Source organism: Nelumbo lutea, chromosome 2 (genome assembly GCF_056320005.1).
Source record: "Nelumbo lutea isolate HS-2025 chromosome 2, American lotus-T2T, whole genome shotgun sequence".
Lineage (NCBI taxonomy): Eukaryota > Viridiplantae > Streptophyta > Magnoliopsida > Proteales > Nelumbonaceae > Nelumbo > Nelumbo lutea.
In genome coordinates, this window is record NC_142685.1 from 42,403,710 (window position 1) to 42,428,695 (window position 24,986).

At 38.7% G+C, this 24,986-nt stretch overlaps 2 protein-coding genes across 4 annotated transcripts; one reads left to right on the forward strand and one right to left on the reverse strand.

The window, feature by feature from the left end:
• Positions 1-3,281: 3,281 nt before the first annotated feature.
• On the forward strand, positions 3,282-20,304 carry LOC148870160 (diaminopimelate epimerase family protein). Its single transcript, XM_088973160.1, has 9 exons — positions 3,282-3,793; positions 3,911-4,078; positions 7,532-7,602; positions 14,036-14,093; positions 16,815-16,994; positions 18,005-18,089; positions 19,076-19,135; positions 19,892-19,965; positions 20,066-20,304. Exons 1-9 carry the CDS (start codon positions 3,530-3,532, stop codon positions 20,180-20,182), a joined length of 1,077 nt encoding a protein of 358 aa, XP_088829286.1. The 5' UTR covers positions 3,282-3,529; the 3' UTR covers positions 20,183-20,304.
• A 2,799-nt stretch (positions 20,305-23,103) lies between these two features.
• LOC148870161 (myb-related protein MYBAS2-like) lies at positions 23,104-24,619 on the reverse strand. 3 transcript variants are annotated; one of them, XM_088968208.1, is made up of 3 exons: positions 24,327-24,619; positions 24,107-24,236; positions 23,104-23,972 (listed from the first exon to the last, which is right to left on the reverse strand). In XM_088968208.1, the coding sequence occupies exons 1-3, from the start codon at positions 24,445-24,447 to the stop codon at positions 23,447-23,449; spliced, it is 777 nt and encodes a 258-aa protein (XP_088824334.1). In that variant the 5' UTR covers positions 24,448-24,619; the 3' UTR covers positions 23,104-23,446. The 3 variants fall into 3 exon arrangements, with proteins under 3 accessions (XP_088824334.1, XP_088824333.1, XP_088824331.1); XM_088968207.1 differs by having other exon boundaries at positions 24,107-24,208; positions 24,296-24,598; XM_088968205.1 differs by having other exon boundaries at positions 24,107-24,226; positions 24,296-24,598.
• Positions 24,620-24,986: the final 367 nt, after the last annotated feature.

Here is a 24,986-nt window from a genome sequence, read left to right on the forward strand (position 1 = left end):
CTGGTGGCGTTTGTCTCCGTGCCACGTCCGGTGTTGCTGGAGGAGGCCATGAGTGTTGGGTTTTTTGAAGAAAAAAGGGGTATCGAAGTTTGGAGGGAGGCTTTTTGAAGCATTTTCCCACAGACGGCGCCAATTGATGGAGCGCGATCCGGCTGGTCTTAGCTGTCCGCTGCCTTGCTTCCGAATGTGGTAGCAGGGAACCTGAAACGGAAGAGATGGGAAAGCTCCGGGGGGAACCCGGTGTAGAGGCTCCGAAGCTCAAGTTAGAATCCTTCAAAAGCAAGGTAATACCAGATAGCGCAAAGTTTGCATACCTCCGTTGTCGGGGGGCAGGGGGCTCTTATAGTCACTTCGTGTACTCGTCCCGAGGCCCTTGTCAGATCGGGTATGATTACCCTTGTACTTGTCAACTCGGCCGTCGTCCTTTCTACTGAGACAGAACCGTCACTGCCTAACCGTCTAACTGGAGGTGGCGGCGTCAGTGGCGGTGGCAGGTGGCCGTTTAGAGTGCTGCTGCCAAACGTCAGATCCCAAGTCAGTTAGGCGTTGCGCCCTCGGGCACGGACTTCCCGAGTGTCAGGCATGGTACGACTTGTTTGGCTTTGGTGCCCAGAAGATGATGCGAAGTGTTGAGCGAGGCGGTCTTGAGCTCGGAGGTATCCCGAACTATTACAAGGTGGGTCAGTTCGGCGAAGTGTATCCCGAACTGTTACAAGGTGGGTCAGTTCGGCGAAGTGTATCCCGAACTGTTACAAGGGTCAGTTCGGCGAAGTGTATCCCGAACTGTTACAAGGGTCAGTTCGGCGACGTGTATCCCGAACTGTTACAAGGGTCAGTTCAGCAAAGTGTATCCCGAGCTGTTACAAGGTGAGTCAGTTCGGCGAAGTGTATCCCGAGCTGTTACAAGGTGGGTCAGTTCGGCGAAGTGTATCTCGAGTTGTTACAAGGTGGATCAGTTCGGCGAAGTGTATCCCGAGCTGTTACAAGGTGGGTCAGTTCGGCGAAGTGTATCCCGAGCTGTTACAAGGGTCAGTTCAGCGAAGTGTATCCCGAGCTGTTACAAGGTGGGTCAGTTCGGCGAAGTGTATCCCGAGTTGTTGCAAGGCGGGTCAGTTCGGCGAAGTGTATCCCGAGCTGTTGCAAGGTGGGTCAGTTCGGCGGTGTGTCCCCTTGTTCCCGCCTAGGCTTGGCCCCTTTTGCCGAGCTGTCGTTTCTGCCACGTGTCACATAATGAAGAGGTCGGGCCAAATCTTCCTTCATCAATACCCATCTCCTGTTTCCTAGGTGCCTAATGACTTTTTCACCTAAGGCTCAGTTTGAAAAGTGTTCAAACACAAATATGTATCGTGTAAATACATACAAAATAACAGATTTGCACTCTACATATTTGTATTTGTACTCTTTCCAAACTGAGCCTAAGGAAAGGTGCCAACACTTGAATAGAACAAAAATCCCCCTTTTAATAATAAATTTTTATGGTTAAAAAAATCATTTTACCTTGTAAATAAATGTTTCATTAAATACTAAAAGTGTAACAAAGCCCTATGGTCTGTACGTAGGGTTGTTCACAAATAAATCAAAACCGACCAAGCCGACTAACCTAGCCCAACCCAACCCGAGTTGGCTGGTTTTTCTTTACTACCGGTCGGTTTCGGGTTGCAAAGATAAACAAACCGATAATTTGGTTTGGTTTTAGTCCGAAACCGAACTAAACCAAACCAAACCGAGTTATGTAAAAAATATATATTCTGAAAAAATATCTATTAAATATAGTTATTTTAGTTTTAAATAATAAATATATATTCTGAAATATATCAGATATATATTTCCAGAAATTAAAATATATATTTTTTGATATATTTGTATATATGTTTTGGTTTTAAATATATATTTCTAGAAAATATATTTTGAAATATTATATATAATATTAGCCCTTTGACTTCATGTGCATTGTGCAAGCTTGGAGTTGGTTGAAACCCAAACCAACCCAAACCGACTTAAACCAACCAGGTCGATTTTACTTAATAGAGGGTCGGTTTCGGTTTGATCTATAGGTAACCCGACCAAGTCAAATAGGTTGAAAAAACACTAGTAAATCGACCCAACCTGACCCATAAACAGTCCTAATGGCCTGCTCATTTGCTATCTAAAGGTATAATAATTACATTAAGAGGTATATTGGTATTGGTAAACTTTTCTTTCCTCTGAACTCTGAATGTTGTTCTGATTTCTGAATTCTACGAATTATCAAATGTCCATTTTTACCCCTTATATAAGAGTTTTTGTTTGTCTTTTTGGGGGTATTATTAGAAAACAAAGAGTTGTATGATTGTGTTATAAGAACTAAGAGATAAGATGAAACAAACAGTCATTTTTCTCTTAAAGTCAAAATATTCCTCTTAAAAGGTAAGAGTTAAGAGGAAACGTGCATGCCCTTAGTGAAATATAAAGATATCTATTAGGAATACACCATCCAACAAGTATAGCATTTGAAGTGTAACAAAGAATTTAGGTTTCAGGGTTTAAATATAAAAATCAAGGGATGATGGGATGTATATCCTCTAATATTGGGGAAAGAGACAAGTATTGCTTAAGTTGAATGAAAGGAGTTTGTTTATAAGAAAAGAGAGATAGAGACGTTAGAGTTACAGGCTTTTGTAATACCAAAGATAAAAGGTAAATTAAAGACTGCCACCCTAAACTTAGGGGCTGGACAGTTAAGGCCTTTGGATTGGATTACTTATGTTACAAACTCTCTAAAATGAACTATGTTTCTTCTTTGGCAAGTGGCAAGGGTTTATTTGGAAACACAATAACACATTTCATCATTTTATGGCTTTTTTCTCCATGTCCATCGAATCTCATATGGGGAACTTCGTAACTTCACATTCATCGCTGAACCTATTATTTATTAAGCAGTTGTTTGGCATCGTTGCCGTTTCCTGGAGCAATGGTGCCACATCAGCGCCACATAGGAAAAAATGGTGCTCTAGGAAATGAGTATTTGGTTGGAACCGTTTTTTCATAAAAACAGTGTTCCAAGCCATGCCTTGGAAATCGGAAAGCCATGGCTTGGAGCAACGCCAAATTAGGCATTTTCTAAAGTTGCAACTCGTTGCTGCCAACAGGGCAGTGATGTGGCACTGGATAATGGGTACCAGTGCTGAAAACGTTTCCTGGAGCATTGGTACCAAACAAAAAAAGTTGTTGTTGCTCCAATAAACGTCCTACCCGGCAGCAACGATTCCAAACAAAAATAAAGGCAAACGGTGCTTTCAACCGCACATCAACAATGTCTGCAGCATCGATGCCAGACATACACTAACGGCAAAGTGCTGAAATCCAGAAATTCAGGGGTTTTTTTTGTCGAAAAACAAAGTTTGAGGGATTAAGTATCACAACGTCTTTAAGTACAGGGTGATAATCTATAATTTGCCAAATTCTCTAGGAAATTTCTAATTTTCTCCTCCGGCAATAACCAAACAACTCGAACAGTCGGACTTTGTAGTAAGAGTGCGGCGGCGAAGACATGGCCATGGCGGCTTCCATTTCCTTATCTGTCTCCTCGCACTCTCGCCGTTCTCTTGTATCTGTTAAACCATTTCGATCTTCTATCCAACCTACGATCTTTAAATCAGGCGGCACTCTTCGGAACCCTACATTTCGCATTTCGGCCTCTTCGATGAGCATCGAAACTCCCGAGAAGATCTCTCAAAATTCTTTCTTTGATCGAAAAGAGAGCGGATTTCTCCATTTCGTCAAGTACCATGGCCTTGGAAACGATTTTATCATGGTTTGTATCCCAGTTTCTTCTACTTCTTTATGATTGTTATCTATTTGTTCATCCTTTTCTTTCTTTCCTTTTTCCCTTGCAATATTAAGTTTTTCTTGTGAACACGAGGTTGAATAGGTTGACAACCGAGATTCTTTGGAGCCTAGAGTTACTCCTGAGCAAGCGGTGAAGCTCTGCGATCGAAATTTTGGTATTGGTGCCGACGGAGTAATATTTGCAATGCCTGGAATTAACGGAACTGATTTTTCCATGAGGATTTTCAATTCCGATGGTAGTGAACCCGAGGTATCTAAATTATATAAAATGCATGATTATTTTTATTCTAGTATTACTGAATTTTCTCCAATTGAATCACTTTAAGGTTGAACCAGTGGTCGACTGTTTGACACTAGTCAAGACACTAGTAAATATAATATTAACTCAACTACTAATAAGTTGAGTACATAGTTACTTAAAAACTCAGTTACTTCCGGATGTGTTTTTTTTTTTCGTCATCCAGATAAAAGAGAATGCGTTTATGAATAGGGAATCTAAAGTATCAACTTACCACCTCACAAAGTGAGAAGGAGAGATATAATATAACCCCAATGCTGAGGCAATATGAAAACATAAACGGATCAGATCCTGATTGCCAATGAGAGCGTGGAGAACTTAAGGAAGAGTAGGAAGAAGGGAATGGTTTGTAAATTGGATTTGGAAAAGGCTTATGACTTGGTGGAGTGGTCATTCTTAATGAAAGTTATGTCCAATTTTGGGTTTGGGACTAGATGGTGTAAATGGATCTTGGGGTGTGTTTGGAACGTTAATTATTCTATGCTAGTGAATGGGACAGTGGTGGGTTTTTTTCCAATTGTTAGGAGAATAAGACAGGGTGACCCCCTTTTTCCTTTCCTGTTCACTATGGTAGCTGATGTTCTGGGGAGGTTGATTCACAGAGCAGATTTTAGGGGACTTGTTAGAGGTTAGAGAATAGGGAGGGAGGATATTCCCCTTACCCACTTATAGTTTGCAGATGGTACGATCCTGTTTTGTGAAGGTGGGAACCTGAGTTATATCAAGAATTTGAAGTTGGCAATACAACTATTTGAACAAATGTCCAACTTAAAGGTGAATTTTGAAAAAAACTATGTTGTGGGTGTGAACTTGGAGGAGGGTGATATTAGGGAAAGTGTAGAAATTCTGGGTTGTGAAGTCTCAAGTTGGCTATTGAATTATCTAGGGATGCCTTTGGGTGATAACCCGAAGAAGGAGAGTTTTTGGAATCCGGTGGTGGAAAGATTCGAAAAGAGACTTGCCTCTTGGAAGGAGAATTATCTCTCCCTTGGCGGGAGGATTACACTGATTAAGGCCACTCTAGCTAATTTTCCCATTTACTTCCTCTCAGTGTTCAAAATTCCTACAAGGGTATCTAACAGGTTGGAGAAGATGATGAGAGATTTCCTTTGGGAGCCGGGAGAAGATAAAAGGGACTATAGAGTGAGTTGGGAGGTAGTGACCAGAAGTTAAAAGCTTGGTGGTTTGGGGATTGGGAACACTAGGAAAAGGAATATGGCTCTTTTGGGGAAATGGTTATGGAGGCCCCCAATAGAAAAGGAGAGACTATGGGCCATAATAGTGGTGAGCATACATGGGATGAAGCAAAATGGATGCAGGGATCCGAGCAAGGACCACAAGTACGCCACCGTGGAAAGCCATTCACGATTTGCTTCCTTCTATCACCCCTCTCATCAGGTATGATCTAAACTCAGGTACTTCCATAAAATTCTGGGAACAAACTTGGGTGGGGAATGCCGCTCTTAAGGATTTGTTTTCTTCTGTGTATGCCCTCTCTGATTTAAAAAATGAGTCAGTGTCTTCCTTTATTACCCCTTCGCCTTCCTCTTCTAGGTTTGGCTGGAATTTGGGTTTGAGAAGAGCTGTGAGAGATACTGACTTGGGCTGTATCTCGAGCCTTCTAAGTATCCTTGATAATGTTTTCTTGGGCCCTACTAAGTTGGATTCTAGAATTTGGACCCCTACTCCCACTGGCTCATTTTCTTGTGCCTCTTTTTTCAAAGTCTTAAGTCAGCCCCTAGTCCTGTTGGCCCTCCCTTCCCGGTTAAGGAGGTTTGGTGCAGACCTACTCCCCCTAGAGTTGGTAGTTTTTGTTGGGAAGCCTATTTGGAAAGAATCAATGCTAGTGATCTGCTCCAAAAGAAAAGACCCAAGACATGTTTATCCCCTTACTGGTGTGTTCTTTGTAAAGCGGAAGGGGAGATTGGTTTTCACCTATTGGTGATTTGCTAGTTTGCTAAGTCCGTTTGGTGGTGGGCTCTTTCCCTTTTTGGGTGTAGTTGGAATCCTCCTTCAAATTTGCAAAGCTTCTTTTCCCCTTCTTTCTTTAGGTGCCGAAGGAAAAGGGGAAGGACCATGTGGAGATGTTTGAGGGCTGTTGTTTGTTGGGCCCTATGGGAGGAAAGGAATTCTAAAATCTTTTCTGATGTAGGAAAAGGTAATGAAGAATTGAGGGATTTGATTCACATAAGGGTTGTTCAGTGGCTGAATTCGTCCGAGCTGTTTACAGATTTCACAGTGGTTGATTTGTTGAGGAAGTGGTTTGATTCACATAAGGGTTGTTCAGTGACTGGCTTCTTAAAACTGAAGTTTGATGGTAGTAGTCGGGGGAATCTTGGAGCGGGGATTGGAGGTATGTCTAGGGATGAGAATGGGCTTGTCTCAGCCATGTTCTCCGGCCCAATTGGAGTGGGTGACTCTCTCAGAGCTGAATTTTTTGTAGTTTTGGAAGGAGTTCAAAGAGCCAAGGAAGTGAATATAAGAAAACTCATCATTGAAGGGGATTCAGAGGTGGTGGTAGGGTGGCTGAATAAAGAAAACAACAGTTTATGGATGTACAGTAATGAGAGGTAGTTTAGGTGGCTGGTTCAAGAGATGGAAGTTAAGGTCAGCTGGGTGAATAGGTCAGCTAACTCCTTTGTGGATGGGTTAGCTAAGCATGGAGTCGAGAGGGAGTCAATGTTTTGGGCACAAGTGTAATTTTTTCCTTTTTGTTCCGGGAGTGTTTAGCTCCTTTTGGAAGATAAGAAAGTTTATCTTCTTCTCTGTAATTCTTTTGTGATTAAGTAATGAAATGTTATTATTGATAAAAAAAAAAATCTGAAAACATAAACTACATTACCAAAAAAAATATAAATCAATACAATCCGGGGATGCAGACAATTATTTCCATTATGGAGCTTGAAACACTGCCATTTCTTTTCTACTAACTAAGGCCAGCAGTGTAGAGAAAATAACATCTATTTGATTCACTACTATCTACAATCTTATCCTGTTGAAAAAACCTTTTTTTTTTTTTTAACTTAGATAAGCTCGGTTGAAATTACCTTTCTGCTTGCTGCTTCCATGGTTACCTACTGGTAGAAAATGTCGAGAAAGAACAATAACAACAATAACCTTCCCTGTTGATAAGACGTGTGGTAATCGAGTGCGACTTTAGGATCCTCCATTTGCTTCTTCTTTGGTTACCTACTGGTAGTAAATGATGAGAAAAAACAATAACAATAATAACCTTCCATGTTGGTAAGATATGTGGTAATTGAGTATGATGGATCTTACAATCACAATAATGTGCTGTCTGTATTAAAATAACTTTTTATACATATTTATTTAATCTAATTTATAATTGCGTGCCTGATTGATTCTTCATACATTTTCTTCCATTAAATTTCTCAACTGACTCAGATGTGTGGTAATGGAGTGCGATGTTTTGCCCGGTTCATTGCTGAGCTTGATAATTTGCAAGGAAGGCGAAGGTATTGTTACTTTTCTTTTTCAAGTCCCCCTATCTCTTTTGTTAGATCTGGTAACTAATGTAGTCTTTATTCTTTACTAGACGTTTGTGTACAAAGCCATTGTTTAAGTTGTTCCACTTGCTGCTCCCATGGTTAGCTACTGGTAGTAAATGATGAGAAGAAACAATAACAATTTCCCTGTTAAGATAGCTTATCTCCTTTCTTTTCCCCACAACCAACAACATTTATGTTAATCTGAATTCTGAATATGCAATGGTTTACTAGACTTAGGAGCATATAGATTGGAATTTCGCTAGAATTATGAAATTTTAAACTTTTTATCCTTTAAGCTTCCAATTTCATTCTTGCAATGTTCTACCAGAAAAAAAAAATCTTGCAATAGCAACATACATGCATTCATTTTCTTCTTCTGTAAGGGTTACTTATGCAAAAAAGGAACATGAAATGTTGGACTATTCATATTGATTAGTGTTAGCCACAGAACCAATTAATGTGAGTAAACCTTTTATTTAGCTATTGAACCATGCATAGGATGGAATATTTTCTATAAAAGAGAAGATTAGTCAAGGTGAGCTTTGAAATAGTTGCATTTTGCATGATTGCATCATATGGAAGACACATCTAATCTATTGGTTACAAGACTGGTGGCAATACTTTGACATGTTTTGTTCCTGTATAGAAAAGTAAAATATTCATAACTATAATGCATAGATACTCCTTGGTCTTTTATTCATTTTCATCTTCTCACCAAGATTTGAAATTTTGTATAGAAATTTCAATGCTTCAAACATGGGAAACTTAATGGACATTTTCTAAGTGGTGCATAATTTATAGTTTAGGGGGTGGACCAGATGATGGAGGAATTTATGCTTTGATGGGACTACAGGAAATGTTGGCATAGACATGGATATAATTGATACTTAGAAAGTGAAATGTTATAAAAAGATCATATATAATAAGTAACAAATATGACAAGTTTAATGAGCAAATGTACTGATCATGTAGGACTCACTGACATCCATAACAAGAGTTTTGGCTGCAGTTGAAATATGTCTTACTATAGTCGAAAAAGGTAGTCATAATGTTAGTTTCAACAATTTGTCTCAAAATTTAGATATATCAAAGTTAAAATATATTGCCAGAGGTTTGTTTTAATTATGCCTCTTTTCTTTCCTTCCTGCTTGAATAGTAGATTAGGCTGTCTTTGGTTCATTAGAGAATAAATGTGAAAGGGAAAGTTGTAAGAAATTTCATGAAATTCCTCAAATACTTCCCTACAATTTTTCCTTTCATACTAATTTTTAAGAAACCAACCAAACATGGTCTTATGAAATGTTTTTTTTTTCACTCATATTCACATTTAATGAACTCATTTGATTTTGTTGTTGCCAATTTGTAATATATATCATTGAAATTAAAAGGGAACTTTCACATATCAGCAAATATGGAGAAAATTGCAAATCATGTTCTCTACTGTATGCTTCCATGGTTTGCATCTCTATCTATAAGTTAATTAGATTCTCTACAAATCTCCTGGTACACTCAGAACTCAAAACTCATGAACAATGGTTTATATATATATATATATATATATATATTGAACTGGTACAATATTGTATTGCATTATAACATCCTGATAAGGAACACAACTCTTCTAGGTAAGTGGCTTTGGAGGTTTCCCTTTGAGAGTGATAGACTATGGCAAAAAGTGATCGAGAGCATTCATGGGGTGGATGGAAATGGCTGGGATGCAAAAATTTCCCTCCACAGTTCTTTGGCTTCTCCTTGGAAAGCAATTCATGAAATCTACCCTACTTTCCTCAATTCCATCTGGTTTGATGTGGGACAAGGTAGCAAACCCCACTTAAAGACCATTTTCCTGATCTCTTTGCGCTAACAAACCTCAAGGGGGAAGCTTGGGAACACCATGTCCAAATAGTGTCAATTGGAACTTGGGCTTCAGAAGGGGACTAAGGGAAAATGAATGTGAGTCTTTAATCCTATTGCTTGACCTTCTAGGGCAAATTCACTTGGACCCTTTGTTGGAAGATTCTAGAATCTGGGTAGGCTCTCTAGAGGGTCTCTTTTCTTAATCTTCTTTCTTCAGAGTACTTGCTTCCCCTAACCCCTAGATGGGGATTTCCTTGTGAAAGAAATTTGGTGCAAGCCTATTCCCCCGAAGATTTAAGCCTTCTGTTGGGAAATATTCCTTGGTAAGGTAAACACTTGTGATATGCTGCAGAGAAGAAGGCCATATATTTGCCTTTCTCCTCATGTGTGTTCTTTGTGTAAGGAAAGTTGTGAGACCCTATCTCATTTAATGATACCCTGTTCTTTTGTGCTTCAAATTTGGGAATTCTTTTGTACTCTCTTTGGCTGCAGGTATGCTCCCCCTCAAGATGTGGCAGGACTTTTCAACTGTGACTTCTTGAGACAATGAAAGAAGAGAGGGATGGTAATGTCGAAAGCAATAAAGGCAGAAATTTGTTGGGTGGTATGGGAAGAGAGGAATAACATGTTTTTCTTGGAAAGAAAGCAGAACAATGGAGGAAATGATTGATAGCATCAAGGTGAAAGTAGCTCATTGGGTAAAATCCTTGGATAGCTTTCATGTCTCCTCAGTCACAGGCATTCTAAGAACCTAGTTCGAAGTAGCACAATCATCGAGAGTAAGAGATAAAGTAAGGCTGGAGTGGAAACCACCAAAAGGCAATAAAGTTAAACTGAATTTTGATGGGAGCTCCTTTGGAAATTCGGGCCTTTCAGGAGTAGGAGTGTTCAGAAATTCTGAAAGAAGGATATTGGGTATGCTCTCAGGACCGATTGGCACTGGAAACTCACTGGAGGCTGAACTTTTGGCATTACTACAAGGTTTAAAGCTAGCCAAATAGTTAGGATACAGACCTGTTGAGGCGGAAGGGGACTCAAAAGTAGTATTTTCCTGGGCAGCAAACAACAACCATACCCCGTGGACGTTTAAACATGCGATTAGGTAAGTGGAGAAGATTGCAAAAGGAGGTTGAGGCTGAATTTAAATGGGTCCAAAGGAGTGCAAATGGGCTAGCTGATTGTTTAGCAAAACAAGGGGCATTGAGATGGCAATTATTTTGGGCTACACTGTAATGAGGGTTGGAATAGAGTGATTAAAGGGATCAATAGTTCCGTCACCAAGTTGTATAAACTGTTTACAATCTGAAATTTAAATAAAATACATCTTTACTGATCAAAAAACATATTGTATTGTATTATATTATCCAAAGATGTTTTCTAATGTAGGCATGCAAGCAAGGGAAGAATCTATGAGAAAGGAAATCAGTTTCCTCCCAATTCTCCATTCAATGGCGATTTCATAACTTTTGGATCATTTGTATTTTGGTTTTCTTTTACTTTTTATATTTATTTTCTAGTTTGTTTATTGCTGTAGGTGACAAAATGAGAGAAAGTAGACTAAGATGGTTTAGTCACATGCATAGAAGACCATCAACAGCACCCATAAGAAGTGATCAATTGCAAGTTGAAGGGGCTAGAAGGGCTAGGGGTTGATAAAAAAGGACTTGGGTCAAACTGTCAAAGTAGTTAGAAATGACTTAAGTTCCCATAATTTAACAATGGATATGGCATTAAATAAAACGGAATGGCGAAACAGGATTCATAAAGCCAACCCCATATAGTTGGGATAAGGCTTGGGTGATGATGATGATGATTTTCTAGTTTCTTTGTGTCTTAGGAATACAGATAGTCATGTTAAAGGGTCAATTTAGTTTATAGTCTTATTAGATAGTTTTTGAAAAGTTTGAGAACTTGAAGATACAATCATGTCATTTTTCTTTTGTCCTGTTTTTCAGGAACTAAACTTGTCAGTTGCATGATTTTGGTGCCATCAGATAGGTAATTGAGTTATCTATCCAATGAGACCAAGATTTTGTAAATTGGGTATGATCTGAATGAGTTATGGTCATTTTTGTCATGGGATGTCAGTCATTGGCGGGATTTGGGTATTTCTATTTCTTTGGGTCACCATTGGAATGATTTTGGGTTTGTTTAGTTGTAGTAGGATGAGGAAAATGATATTAAAGTTATTCCAAGAGTTGGAGTCTTTATTTGATCCCTATTTCTTACTTATTGGGTCACCTTATTTTTAAAGTAGTTAGAATCTATGCTACCAGCTACCTAGATACCTGTGCATGTTTGGTGTACTGGTATCATGCTTGATACTACTGCATGTATAGATGTACTCTATGGCATTGACACTTTTAAAATCTGTGAAGTGGTATGTTTTACTACAAAAATATATGCACATATTAGAAATTTCATTAAAATTGGCAAGACATAAGTCTTGAGAAATGTCATTTAGCTTAAAACAATGTTTTAAAAGGCGTGGGAGGCATAGAGGCGCTCCCAAAATGCCTTGAGGCGTATGCTAGAGGCACTGAACCTCTTAGAAGTACACCTCAGGTGCAAGAGGCATATGCCTCATGCGCTTTTTTATGCCTCATGCGCTTTTTTCATGAGGCGTACGCCTCATGCACATCTTATATAAAAAGATAGAAAAAAAAAAGAAAAAAGAAAAAAAGGAAAGGAAAAGAAAGGGAAGGGAAAGGAAAAGAAAGAGAAGAAAAAAAGAAAAGGAAAGAAAAGAAAAGGGAAGGGAAGGGAAGGGAAGGGAAAAAAAGATAAGGGGAAAGAAAGTGGTTTGCCCCCTACCCCTCCGCATTGACAAGACCCCCTCTTTCAACTAATGTTATGCATCTTTATCCTTCTTAATATAAAAGATTTTTATTAAAAATAAAAAAAAATGAGATCCCTCCTTCCTCTTCATCTTCCTCCTAACCCCTTCCTCTTAAGGAGGCTTACGCCTCCTTGTGTTCGGGAGGCTTACGCGTCTTGTGTTCTGAACTACGCCTCACACCTCTAGGTAGTGGAACGCCTCGCATCATGTCTCCGCATTTTAAAACATTGGTTAAAAAACTAGATATAAACACATGATGTAAGCATATTACATGAGACTCTCATATCTGTATCCATGTCCATGCTTATATCTATATTTGAGCATCATAGAAATGCTTTAAAAACTGACCCGAAAGCTGATAAGCTATACAACCATATCTAACTATAGAACTTAATGAACTTTGATGAGGGTTGATTTGGCCTGACCTACTAAACAGTGGACATGTGAATGCGACCTGCTGACTAGACTATGACTCAACATTTCCTGCCCCTTCAGTGGGCTAGGTTACCTCGGGTGTCTCGGGCATCTCGGCAAAGACTGAGGTCCGAGTAGCTCGGGATGGCCCAACCTACCGAGGTGACACATAGTGGACTCTAGAAGCAAGCTAGCTGTCTCTGAGCCCTTCGGGATCACGTTGCACGAAATCCTCATCCCGCCCAGACCGAGCGGACTCGGTAAGCCTTATCGGCTGGCACGAAGTCCTCCTTCTGGTGTGGAACGGACTCCTAACAGTGCGGGTCGAGGATCTTGGAGGTGTTTCGTGAGACCCACAACAGCTCAACTATATAAGGGCACCTACCCTCATAGCACAAGGTACACACGATTCATTGCATTCTAGCTCTCTTACTCTTAGATCTTCAGCTCGCACCAAGATACTAACTTAAGCATCGGAGCAACCACACCGGATTAGCCACCCTGGGTTCTCTGAACTTCTCTTCCTTGTAGTTCGACCGGCTAGCTAAGCAACCGAAGTCCGAGCTGCCATCCAGCTAGGAGCAACCAGATCGCGCACCATCAGACTTTAGTTAATGAAGGATGGTTAAATATTAAGTCTACAAATCCTGAATTTGAACCTTGCTTCTATGTCGCAGTTAAGTTTGTGATCAATATGGAGTCAATATGTTTATCACCCTTTTCCACATGGCAAGTTCTGGTCCTCTTTTGCATTTCACAAAAGGAGTCACCTCTCACCCATTTTACTTAAAAAATCAAAGAAAACAAAAGTATATGATTCATAAGGAGAAGGACCAGAATGTGTAACAGATAGTTCCTGGATTAACTTTCTGTGTGGCAGAAATTCATTGTTACTGCATGGTTAAAAGTTTGCATGACATAATAGAATACCTCTCGACCTCAAGGTTCACATGATTCTGCAGGCATTCTTTTGTTTCAAATTGGTATTATTGTGCATATTAGGTGTTTATAAGAAGGATTACAGTTGTTTTACTTTTAATTTCTCTATATCGTGGTTCATATTGCTTAAAACATGTATATTGGCTAATCTATGATAGTAGATAAAATATTATAACCAATGGCTGAAAGTATGAAGAATAGTTATTTCATTGTTTTGAGGGTGGACCTTGGTGCAACTGTTGGGTTGCTCCATTGCAACCTGGGTTGCCAGGGTTCAAATCTTGGAAACAATCTCTCTGTATATGCACTGGCTTTGATGTTTTCCACTTATCATTTGTCTGTCCTTTGCAGTTTTACTATCCACACTGGTGCTGGCCTGATTGTTCCTGAAATCCAAGATAATGGGAAGGTATATATATATTTTTTTAAGTGTGAAGTATGATGTGATATATTAATGATCTGAGACTATACATTTTTTTTCGGTTGGGTAGGCATATATTTTTGACAGGGATGCAAGTCAGGCAGGTTGGCCAGGTTTAAGGTCAACCCAGGCCCAGCACTGAAATTTTACATATTTGGGTTAGGCTCAAGCCAGGTCTGGGCTCAGGTTGGTCAATCAGCCCGTATTGAAATTTGACATACATGCATGTGTATATGCACATATATATGCATAAATAAATAACTTATGCCCTGCCCGAAAAATAAGAAAGCACAAAGTTTTGGGCCCAGGCCCAGCGTGATGACCAAAAATCCAAGCCCAGCCCATGTAGAATTGCAGGTTGGTTCATTCTAGGCTTGGGTTGGCCCACGCAAGTTGCATCCTTAATTTTTGTTTTTTTTTTTCTTTTTTTACTTTATAGGTTTTATTTATCTTATTCAAGTGCTTCTGGAAACCTTTCCTTGTAGTTAACTGTGTGGTTCTGGTACATGAATATGGTGGAGCTAATGGGGAAGTGATTTTTTGGAAGATTATCTGTCATAACAAAAATGGCAATTAGGATAATTATCAAAAGAAGTGACAATTAGGATCAACAACTTCAACACAATGTTATAAAAGTGTTGACTAGTTGTCCAACTAATTAGTTAAGGGCCATACTGACTGCATCACTAATTAGTCAATCGATACCTCTTATGTGGTCATCTTGGATGATGAAGCATTGTCTTGGTCAACTAATGACTAGTTGACCTTTTAAAGATTTATTTAGAATACCATCGTATATGCTTATATTTTGTTATATGCATGCCTAGTTGCCTCTAAACATTTATGACTGCAAAGGGTTGCGTGACGGTATGTTTAATAGAAATAGAGCATAACATAAAAGAAAAATAGTGGAGGATGGGTTCTTTCAGATCTTCCAATTAGCAGTATGTTGATATGGATTTGCAACAGACAAGGGGGCAGAGCAGTTGAAATAGTCAAAAGGTGCACTCTTTCTTTGAAAAATAAAGCCCATAACTCCTTATCTCAATGTATCCAGTCTTATATATGAGATTGCATTAATATCTTTAGAATAAATCTTTCTTTTGCTTTAACTAGTCAATGTCTAAATGCCATCAAGTTATTGCATCTACCAGGGAGGCCAAAAAAATCTAGTCATCACTTCACTGTATTGACCTCACTGCTTCAACAATACTTGCAAAAATTCTAGAAGAAAAGACTAAATTCTAATTGTTTTCCCAACCCATTACACACAGATATATGTATATACACATGGAGTGGAAGAATTCCAAACTCCCATTGCAAAAAGAAGGAAAGGGTCATAACTGGGGGCAGATCAAGTGCTGTTTAAGTTAATGTTAATCCCTTGAGTTCAGATGAATGGTATGTGTTGTGCAGGGTAGCATTTTGGAATGAGTTTTTAGGTAATTTGGGTGTTTGAGTGGCATTGTAGGTCAGTAGGTGTTGGGGACTATCTCCATGGGGATTTTCTGCTAGTAGGCATCCTTTTTTTCAGGACTTTTGGGTATAATTATCTGGGTTCTCTTTTTAGTTGGATATCTGAATTGAGCAGACTTTTTACGGGGGTTGGGCATGGGGAGGTTTTTAGTTTTTTCTCCTGATTTTTAATATATATATATAGTTCCTGTTGCCAATTCTATGAATTTTTAAACAAATGTCCTAATTATTAACTGATTTGACTTGAAAATTGCCTATCTATTCTTCCAACAAAGAACATTGTGGGTGACTCGAAGCTTGTAGTTTTGTGGCTCCAAGGAGAAGAGGAGGAGGGATGGTGGTCCTATTATGTTTGAAAAAAAGAAAAGTATTGAGACTGCTTCAGGGGATGGAGGTGAACTTCAAATGGGTGAGAAGGGATGCCAATGTACTTGCTGACACTCTTGCTAAACAAGGGGTGGGAAATGATAGTTTGTTGTGGGCTGTTTTGTAAAAGCTTCTTTCTTTTGGGTGGGCTAAGAGAGTTTATCTCTCCCTTGTTGTTCTTGTACCCATCCCCTTCTTGATTAATGAAATTGGTTCTGTTATTGATAAAAAAAAATCTATTCTTCCAGCAAATGCCAAGCAAATTTCTATTTTACTTTGACATGGCAAAATGCCAACTAAACCCCATGTGTATCAAGTAAAATGCCCTCATTTTGCCAATGACGTCAGATTACTCTGTCAACATGCACAAATGTACCATTTATTGCTTGTGAAGGGTCGAAGTGATTAAGTTGCCATTAATTTTCTTGGCAAAGTAAACTGAAAGAAATTGGCTGTTGGGTTGATTCTGCTGTAGCATTTCATAGTTAAATAAAAAATGATACTAGCCATCTTCCATAATGAGGAGTTATTTATCTGTTTGTTTTTCAGTGGAATTGGTTGGGTTAATTCAAGCCATTGTAGAATTGTGTCTATGTTCTTATCAGCCAATTTTTTTTTTCTTATGAGCAAATATTGTTGTAATTGGTGATGCTTTTGGCATTTTGGTTCTTTGATCTTCTGAAATTGATGTGATGCCTTTGAATTTTCTGTTATTGATCCCCCCAAAAAAAATTTGATGTGATGCCTTGGAGAATATGTTACCTTTTCTTTATGAAAATTCCTTCATAGTCCCAAGAAGAAGTTGATATTGTCACATTAGCTAGTGGTGCTATGTACTTACAGTAAATTCATTAACTTCATTTTCAGGTGAGAGTTGATATGGGTCAACCCATACTCACGGCATCAGATATTCCAACCAATTTACCAGCAAATAAGGATCAAGCTGTTGTGAGATCAGAACTGGAGGTTGATGGTGTAACCTGGAATGTGACATGTGTTAGCATGGGAAATCCTCATTGTGTAACTTTCGGTACAAAGCAAAACAAAGTATGCTTATTTTTTATTTTTTGAAAAGACTAGGATTAGTTAGTATTTATTGTTCTTATTCACAATAGGCTTCTTTTTTTCCATATTGTGTTCACTTTCATGTTAGGCAATCATTTCTATGTTCTACTTTTCTTTTTCTCTATCAAAAACAAGTCTTATTTGCATGTGTTAGTATGGGAAACCCTCATTGTGTGTACAAAGCAAAATAAGCCCCTTCGTATGTTAGTATTTTTGTTTACATTCCCAATAAGTCCCTTTACCCCAAATTGTTTTCATTTCATGTTAAGCAGTCATTTCCATATTGTTCTTCTTTTGCTCTGCAAAAAACAAGTCTTATTTGCATGTTTTAGCATGTGAAATCCTCATTGTTTAATTTTTGGTACAAAGCAAAACAAAGTTTTTTTTTTTTTTTGAATCAGACTAGGATTACTTGGCATTTATTGTTCGCATGCAAAGCTTCTTTTTTCCCCATATTGTGTTTAGTTCATGTTAGGCAGTCATTTCCATATTCTTCTCCTTTTCTTTTGCTCTATCAAAAACAACAATCTTATTCAAAGTGAAAGATGCGCAAGAAGAAACTTCATGGACTTTTTTGTAGGTTTCCTAATTTTGTGGTACTTTTTTTTATCAGCAACCACAAAGAATAGATTTATTAAATTAAAGGAAGAAGATACAACAAGGAGGTGTGAAGAATAAGCATGCCCAATACTAGGCAAACCCCCCAACCCATATTACAACAGAGCCCAATACATTAACTGTCTTTGAACCCCTTGCTTGGCTAAGTTGTCTGCCTAGCTGTTTGCAGACGTTGCTTGGCAAAGGAAGCTTTTAGGGAGGTGGAAGAAGATCTTTGTTTATTTGTGTTCACATTTATTTATTTTACTTGTTTTATTTGTGTTCTATTTTTTTTTCCTTGTTTTATTAGGTTGCTTGGATAGCAAAATAGTTCATTGTTTTACAATTGTTGAGGTATTAATTTTTCCATATGTTTTACCTTGTATTGTTAACAGACTTTACAGATTGATGACTTAAATTTGGCAGAGCTAGGCCCAAAATTTGAGCATCACATAATGTTCCCTGCCCGAACTAACACAGGTTAGTTAGTATCTTTCTTGGAGCATTTGCAGTTATGCTGATGTTTGTTTAATAAACTAAATAATATTTCTAGTCGCCAAATTTTAGAGAGAATTTTGAAGATAACTTGGATTCTTAAATATTTTTTATTTGCCACTAGCCCTTCTAGGGTATGTGCTGGTGTAAGTACATGACATTAATAAACAAATGTATATAGGGGTAAACATTATAAAAGGTCAGGTGAACTCGGTCTGGGCTTAAAGCTAACTGAAGCCTCAACCCAATCCCAATCTGTGTTTAGGTCAGGCCAGAGTTTTCAGACCTAGGCCCAGCTTGGAGCCTGAAAATCCAAGCCGAACCTGTGCTAAAGTTCAGGTTGGGCAGCCAAGTTGTAGTCCTACTTAAATGTCAGGACTAGCTCTAAAATAGATGGTAGAGCCTGTAAAAAAATATCTAAATCTATCAAACAATAGAAAAATGACTTTACATTAACTTTCAGAATCTTCACAAACCAAGAACAAAATAATTAGACTTTCAAACTATAGACATCAGTACAGTAGTGAGACACTACAAATAAATATTATATACAGATAAAGAAATCAAATTCCAAAGTCTAAACTAAGATGTCGGGATTCATGCCTTCATGGACATTTTAATTCTAAAGTTTAAAGAAATTTTAAAAACATTGGGCTTAGGAGTATGGCTTGGGACTACACAGACTAACTTTGAAGATGAGCTACGAAGGAGAACTTACAATCTTGCATGATGGTCCTATTGTTCTTTCATTGGATCACTACTGTTTAAGAATTGTCTGATAATTGACATATTGTTAGTTGTAGCACTGACTGTAGCATTCTTGTAATACTTGTTGAAGTTATAGGTTAAACTCATTGCTTGTCACTGCCATTCACTCTTGATTTCTGATGTTATGCAGATGTCTGGATCCTAAGCTGCTCTATTTTCTGTTATTGAGTGGTGTTTGATCCTCCTCTGTGATGTTTTTGCAGAATTTGTGCAAGTCCTCTCTCACTCTCACCTGAAAATGCGTGTTTGGGAGCGTGGTGCTGGTTAGTTTCTCTATCACTTACAAACTGTTCTTTGCCAGGAGATTTTCATATATTGGATAGTCCCTTCTTATGTTCAGTAGATAGAATGGGAGTCCTGTTTATCTTTCTATTTCTGGTGAAAAATATCAAATACTTGAGAGCCAGATTATTGCATTTGGATTGTGGGTGCATTCTTGAACAAAGGGTGATTGAACTGCATTCATGTTGACAAAGAAAGGAATCGGTTGGTTGTATGGGATGTGAGATCCATGATACCCGAATCCTTTAAATTAACTAGCATGGTTCTCTGCACCTTAATTACTTTGTTAAGATTTCACCAACATTTTGGTTTTCATTATGTGTGATTGAACTTGAAATGTTGTTATTTCATCCTTGAATTTTAAGACAGTTTTGAATTTTTGGCTAAAATTTTTATGTAACAGAAGCTAAAACCGTAACTTAATAAGAAATACAATATATAAATATTCTTGCATTACACATCTTCTGAGGGACTCTAAAGATAAAAGGTATTTGAGTGTTCATAGGATGTATCATGTAATAAAATAGAAATATATTGTATATAAAACTTTAAATTGTTATACCTCTAGTTTGATTGAAATGCCATAGCTTTTTTATTAATCATTTTATCCAAAGAACCTGCAAGGCCAAAAGTTTGCATGATTTTTTCTTACGAAAAGCTTGCTTTGGGCGATCACAGTTGGGCTTTTTTGATTGGTAACTTGGGCTGCTCAACTAAAACTGGTGTACAATTTACAGGAGCAACACTGGCGTGTGGAACTGGAGCTTGTGCAGTGGTGGTAGCAGCTGTTCTCGAGGGTCGGTCTGAGAGGGTAAGTAGTATATGGTATGATTTCAGGTGACTCTAGGAGATGGTTTTAACACCAAATCTCCACAGTTTTCCTCATACTTAAAACCTTTTTGCTGTTATAGAGTTGCAGTGTCGATCTTCCCGGGGGGCCATTGGAGATCGAATGGAATGAGAAAGACAATCATGTTTACATGACTGGACCTGCTGAGGTGGTCTTTTATGGATCTGTACGCATTTGATTTACGCCTTTTTGTTTATTAGTAAATTATCCGCTTTAATCGGGATGTTCATAGATTATGCGTCTGATGTAGAGTATGACATGTCATGACAACTTTTTAAACTGTGCTGTATTTTTATCCCACGATAGTGCACTGCAGAATGAACAGGGCTTCTTCTAGGGTAGGGAATAGGGACCCCACTTAGGTAAGCAGAAGAAGACACTTGCCAGAGGCACAGAGTTTCTAACAACGGATTAGGACCACAGATAATTACTATTAAATATTTAAGCAGAAAGTTTTCAAGTGTTATCCTTGTCACAATCGAATACAATAATAAAATGAATATTGGCAATTGGCTAGCGCCAAAGCCATGGTGACATGGTTATTTACCTCCAATCACCCCCTATATAGCAGTGGCTTTGCTTTGTAATTTGCACCGTTAGTTTTTGTTCTACTTCTACCCATATGAAATCTATCTGTTGAGAGTTCATATCATCCTTCACCCACGTGTTATTGTCATTTCTGCGTGCTGGAATGGCATTTAAGGACACAAAACCTGCTAACGAATGGTGGATTGGTGGGAGTTGTGGGACCTCTTAAAAACACTTGGCACTTGGGGTGGGCCGTGGGGGGCAATTCCTTGCCTCAAGAGCGCGAAGACTGCGAGGGTTGCCTGCCGGCCCTACCCATCCACATCTCCTGGTGTGGCTTTCCAAGCTCTAATAATGACATCGACTAGTCTACTCTCTGCTCTCTGGATTGATAAGCATGTCCATCCTGTAGGGCATCTAGAGGACATACAAGGGATGTTTTGGCAGCAGGAACTCGTCGAAAGATGATCGTAGAAGTGGTTTTTGTCTGTCTTTTGTTACTTTGTTTGTATAGGTGCGGATTGTGCAATCTGAAAGTAGGTCCAAGGGAAAAGGAAAAAGAAAGGTTGCAACTTGCAACTTCAACAGTTCTTGGAATGCCTCCTGAATATGTATCTACAGTCTGAAGTCCAAGTGGCGGTGCAAACAAGCTCTTCTTTTAGCAATTATTTGAATAATGAGGACTGACGGATTGGGGATGGCTTTAGTTAAAACGTAAAAGTTAGTTTATACTCTTATTTTATAGACAAAGTAGCTATAGGATATATATATATATATTAAATTTCATTAACGGTTTGGTCCGTTTATATAAATTGAAAGTTTGAAAACCTTAAATGGCATCTCCCTGGAGAAGATAACGATAGAAGTAAGAATTAGTAGACAATTTCATTTATGAATTATGATTAATTAAACTAAGAGATTAAAAAAACAGTTAATGATGTGCAAGCCAATTGGACAAAGGACGAGTGCCCATGATCAAAGTTCATTACTTGATAGTTGCCTAATTGGTAGTGTAAAATTCTAATAAAAAGATCAATGGGTACCCGCAGTTGTGGTGTGGTTTTGGTGGATTCTGCGGACCACCAATTCGCAGTGTTTATTTTGGATTTGGAGTTTGAGAGCGCACCGTCGTCAACTTCACCTTTGAGCTTGTACTAGTATGTTATTTTTCTTGGGTGCAATTACATAAAATAATAAATCATAAAAGATTATGGTGCGTAATTTATTAATTGTTGGACGCCATAACTTGGGCATTGCCTCTATCATGTTAAGTCTTGTCGTCCACTATGTAGGCCCTGTGAAATATGTACAGACGTTTACAATAATTTAAGTAATCCACGGGAAACCTACGTTAGCAATTCATAGGAGCGCCAGGTGTATACTAATTACTATGCAACTTTTTTCTTTTCCTTTAGTTTTTAAAATATTGAAGTTGGGTCTTGGGTGATGGTGCTCAACTCAACTTCCATTCCGACACCAATCAACCCCTTGATAATATATAGTGCATAAGTTGCTATCAATACAATGACGTAGGCACAGAGAGCCAAGCCGTTTGGTATAGAAACATCCTCTGATAGTCTGATGGGGGGTCCTACGGAAGCAATTAGATTGGACAAGCGTGACCATTAATTGAAATAGACTTCCTTAGTTGACTGAAAGAGCTAGATGGAGAAGTAAGCAGCATCGATCAGTTCGATGGATTTGGGCGGTTAAAGCCACTAATCAAGCCTCTCCTGTATGAAGAATAGGAAACAAGGAAAAGAGGGAGATTTTATTTATTATCTTATCAAGCAGTACTTTACATGCGTAACTTTTCATCTTTTAAGTTTTAACTGCCCGGCCCGTTACAAACTAATTACAATGCCAACCCCACAACCACCATTCTGTCAACTCAACTTTTTGATTATGAATAAGTTAAGAACATTAGATTTAATTGCCCGCACCTTCACCTTGTCCTCATCCAAAAGGCATTCTTTCGAACAAAAACAAAAAAACATGTTAAAATATTACATTAATAATAATAACAACGAAATAACTAAACCAAAGCGGTCCACCCATCTCCTTTCCAAGGTTACTTAGACTACAAGGTAGTGAGTTTATAGTCCTTCCTAGTTCTATCTTCTATCACATACAAGCTAGTATATAAGCCTTTTAGTTTCTTTGATCGATTCTGACTTTTGGTGATTACCAGCAAACAACAAAATTCTAAGTTTTGAAGTTTAGACCCGCTATGGTAATTGGAACTGATTGGATGTTAGAAGTTCCTCAGGGCAATTTGAGCGTAATTACAGCTTAATATAATTATTTACAGTGACAATTATGAAGGTGATCAGTATAATTAATTATTATTATTATTATTATTCAAGTAATGGAGTCAAATCAAGTATGCTGGATTGGGTTTTCCAGCTTAATATAATTATTAGAGAGTGCCGGTGGTATTCTTCCTTTTTTTTTTTTTTAGATTTTTTCTTAGAAGGGTCTACGCTTGGGTTACAGGTTGCTACTATATATAGAGTAATTAAGCGCTGAAGTGGGTTAATTAGTAGTTAATATATTGAACATCAATCAGTATAGATACCACAACATTATGTTTCAATTCAATCAATGTTACAAACGAAACCAGAGATCTGATCCAGGACTCCCTCTACTATGGAAGGGTTTCCCTTGTCTTACATGCACAATCATGTCAACATTTAAGTGAGGTTGTCTACTTGCAAAGAGGACACACACACAGACAAACTATGGTTTATGGTTTATGCATGGACAATTGGACATCACATGCCGAGAAAAGCCTCATGCTATATATATAACCTAGAGTGAGAGAGTTTAATTTATAGAGTCTAGTTAAGAATTTCGGAGTCACAGATACATATGGACAAAGATGGTCGTCGAAGCAAGCTTTTGGTTCTAAGTATCACTCTCTGCTGTCATGTCCATAGGTGGAAACAAAATGGTCGGCCATGGGAAGTATCATCTTGATCTCTTCTTCGTCCATCCTCCACAGTGTGTCGGAACAACAGTAGTCCCATAAAGGAGAAGCCATGGGAGGATAGGAACTGCACCCTTCGTCCTTGCGTCCCTCATAAACTGGCCCACTAATCGCCTCTTCTACTGAAGGGAACTCCTTCCATATTTGATCATCCATGGGGTACCATATCGCATCGGCTTCCTCGCTCACCTCTCCTCTCACGGCAGAAAGATCAGTAGAGCTACCACAATTGTGCAAGCTGCTTATTCCTTCTCCGTTATGGGTTTCGGGCAATGAAATTGATGAAGCCGCTGGAGGATTATTTGTGGAAGGAGAAGAACACTGAGAAGACGATGATGAAGGTGATATAGACCGCTTTCGCTCTTGTGCTTTCTTCCTCATATGCGTCCTCCAATAATTCTTTATCTCATTGTCAGTTCGGCCTGGTAATTTCCGAGCAATTCTGGACCATCTGTGAGTGACTTGGGTTAAATAAAATTTTTAAGTGGAGACAGCAAACAGGAACAGATTACAGATATGATATGTGGTATATATAAAGATTAATTGAAAGAAAAAAGACCGATTTATCGATCATGATGATCAAACCTATTGCCCCAACGAGAGTGGAGTTCGAGCACGAGCTGCTCCTCTTGAGGCGTCATCCGTCCTCGCTTGAGACCGGGATGCAGGTAATTAACCCATCGTAACCTGCAACTCTTTCCTGTTCTGTTCAAACCTACAACAAAATCAGGCGGTTAAAGGTAGCTTCCCCCACCCCCCTCCAAATAAGCCTACCTAGCAGTAGTGTCCCCCGCCACCTTCGAACCTGAAACTTTGGCTATGAAATCCCATCGCCGTTCTCCGAATAAGCCAACGAAGCACACCAGTTGGAGGTCCTCCTGCTCAGTCCACGGACCCTTACGTATTTCTTCTTGTACCATCTTCATTGCCTCCTGTCCCTCCCTGTCTTTTCCTTCTCCGATTGCCGATCGATCGGTGAACGGTGATCTAGCTAGCTCCGCTCTCCCTTTCTCATATATACCAGCCTTACCAGGCTACCAGCTACTCTCTCTCTCTCTCTCTCCACGTATGTACCTACTAATTATAAGTACTTGTGACCTTCTTTCAACCTCTGTTACTCATATTTATACACACACCCCTATGGTTGGGACTTGGGATTTGGGAAGCTTTCTAAAATATTCTACTACAGTACGTCTTAGCTAGGCCTTTGTTTATTGGTTACTCTTATTTTATTATTTTATGGTTCGAGTCTTCGCCCTACACGTGGCGATAATTGATACATGCTTTCGATTGGGACCATCCTTTGACGGCCACCTCCTTGTCTAAATTTCATGAATTGTTTATTCCGAACAAAATGGTTCCTTTCTATACAATACTGCAATTAGTCTGTAATTGTTCCTGTCCGAATACAATTAATTTGTTTTAATCGACCGGCCGTCCTGTAACCGATCGAGATTCTGAATCC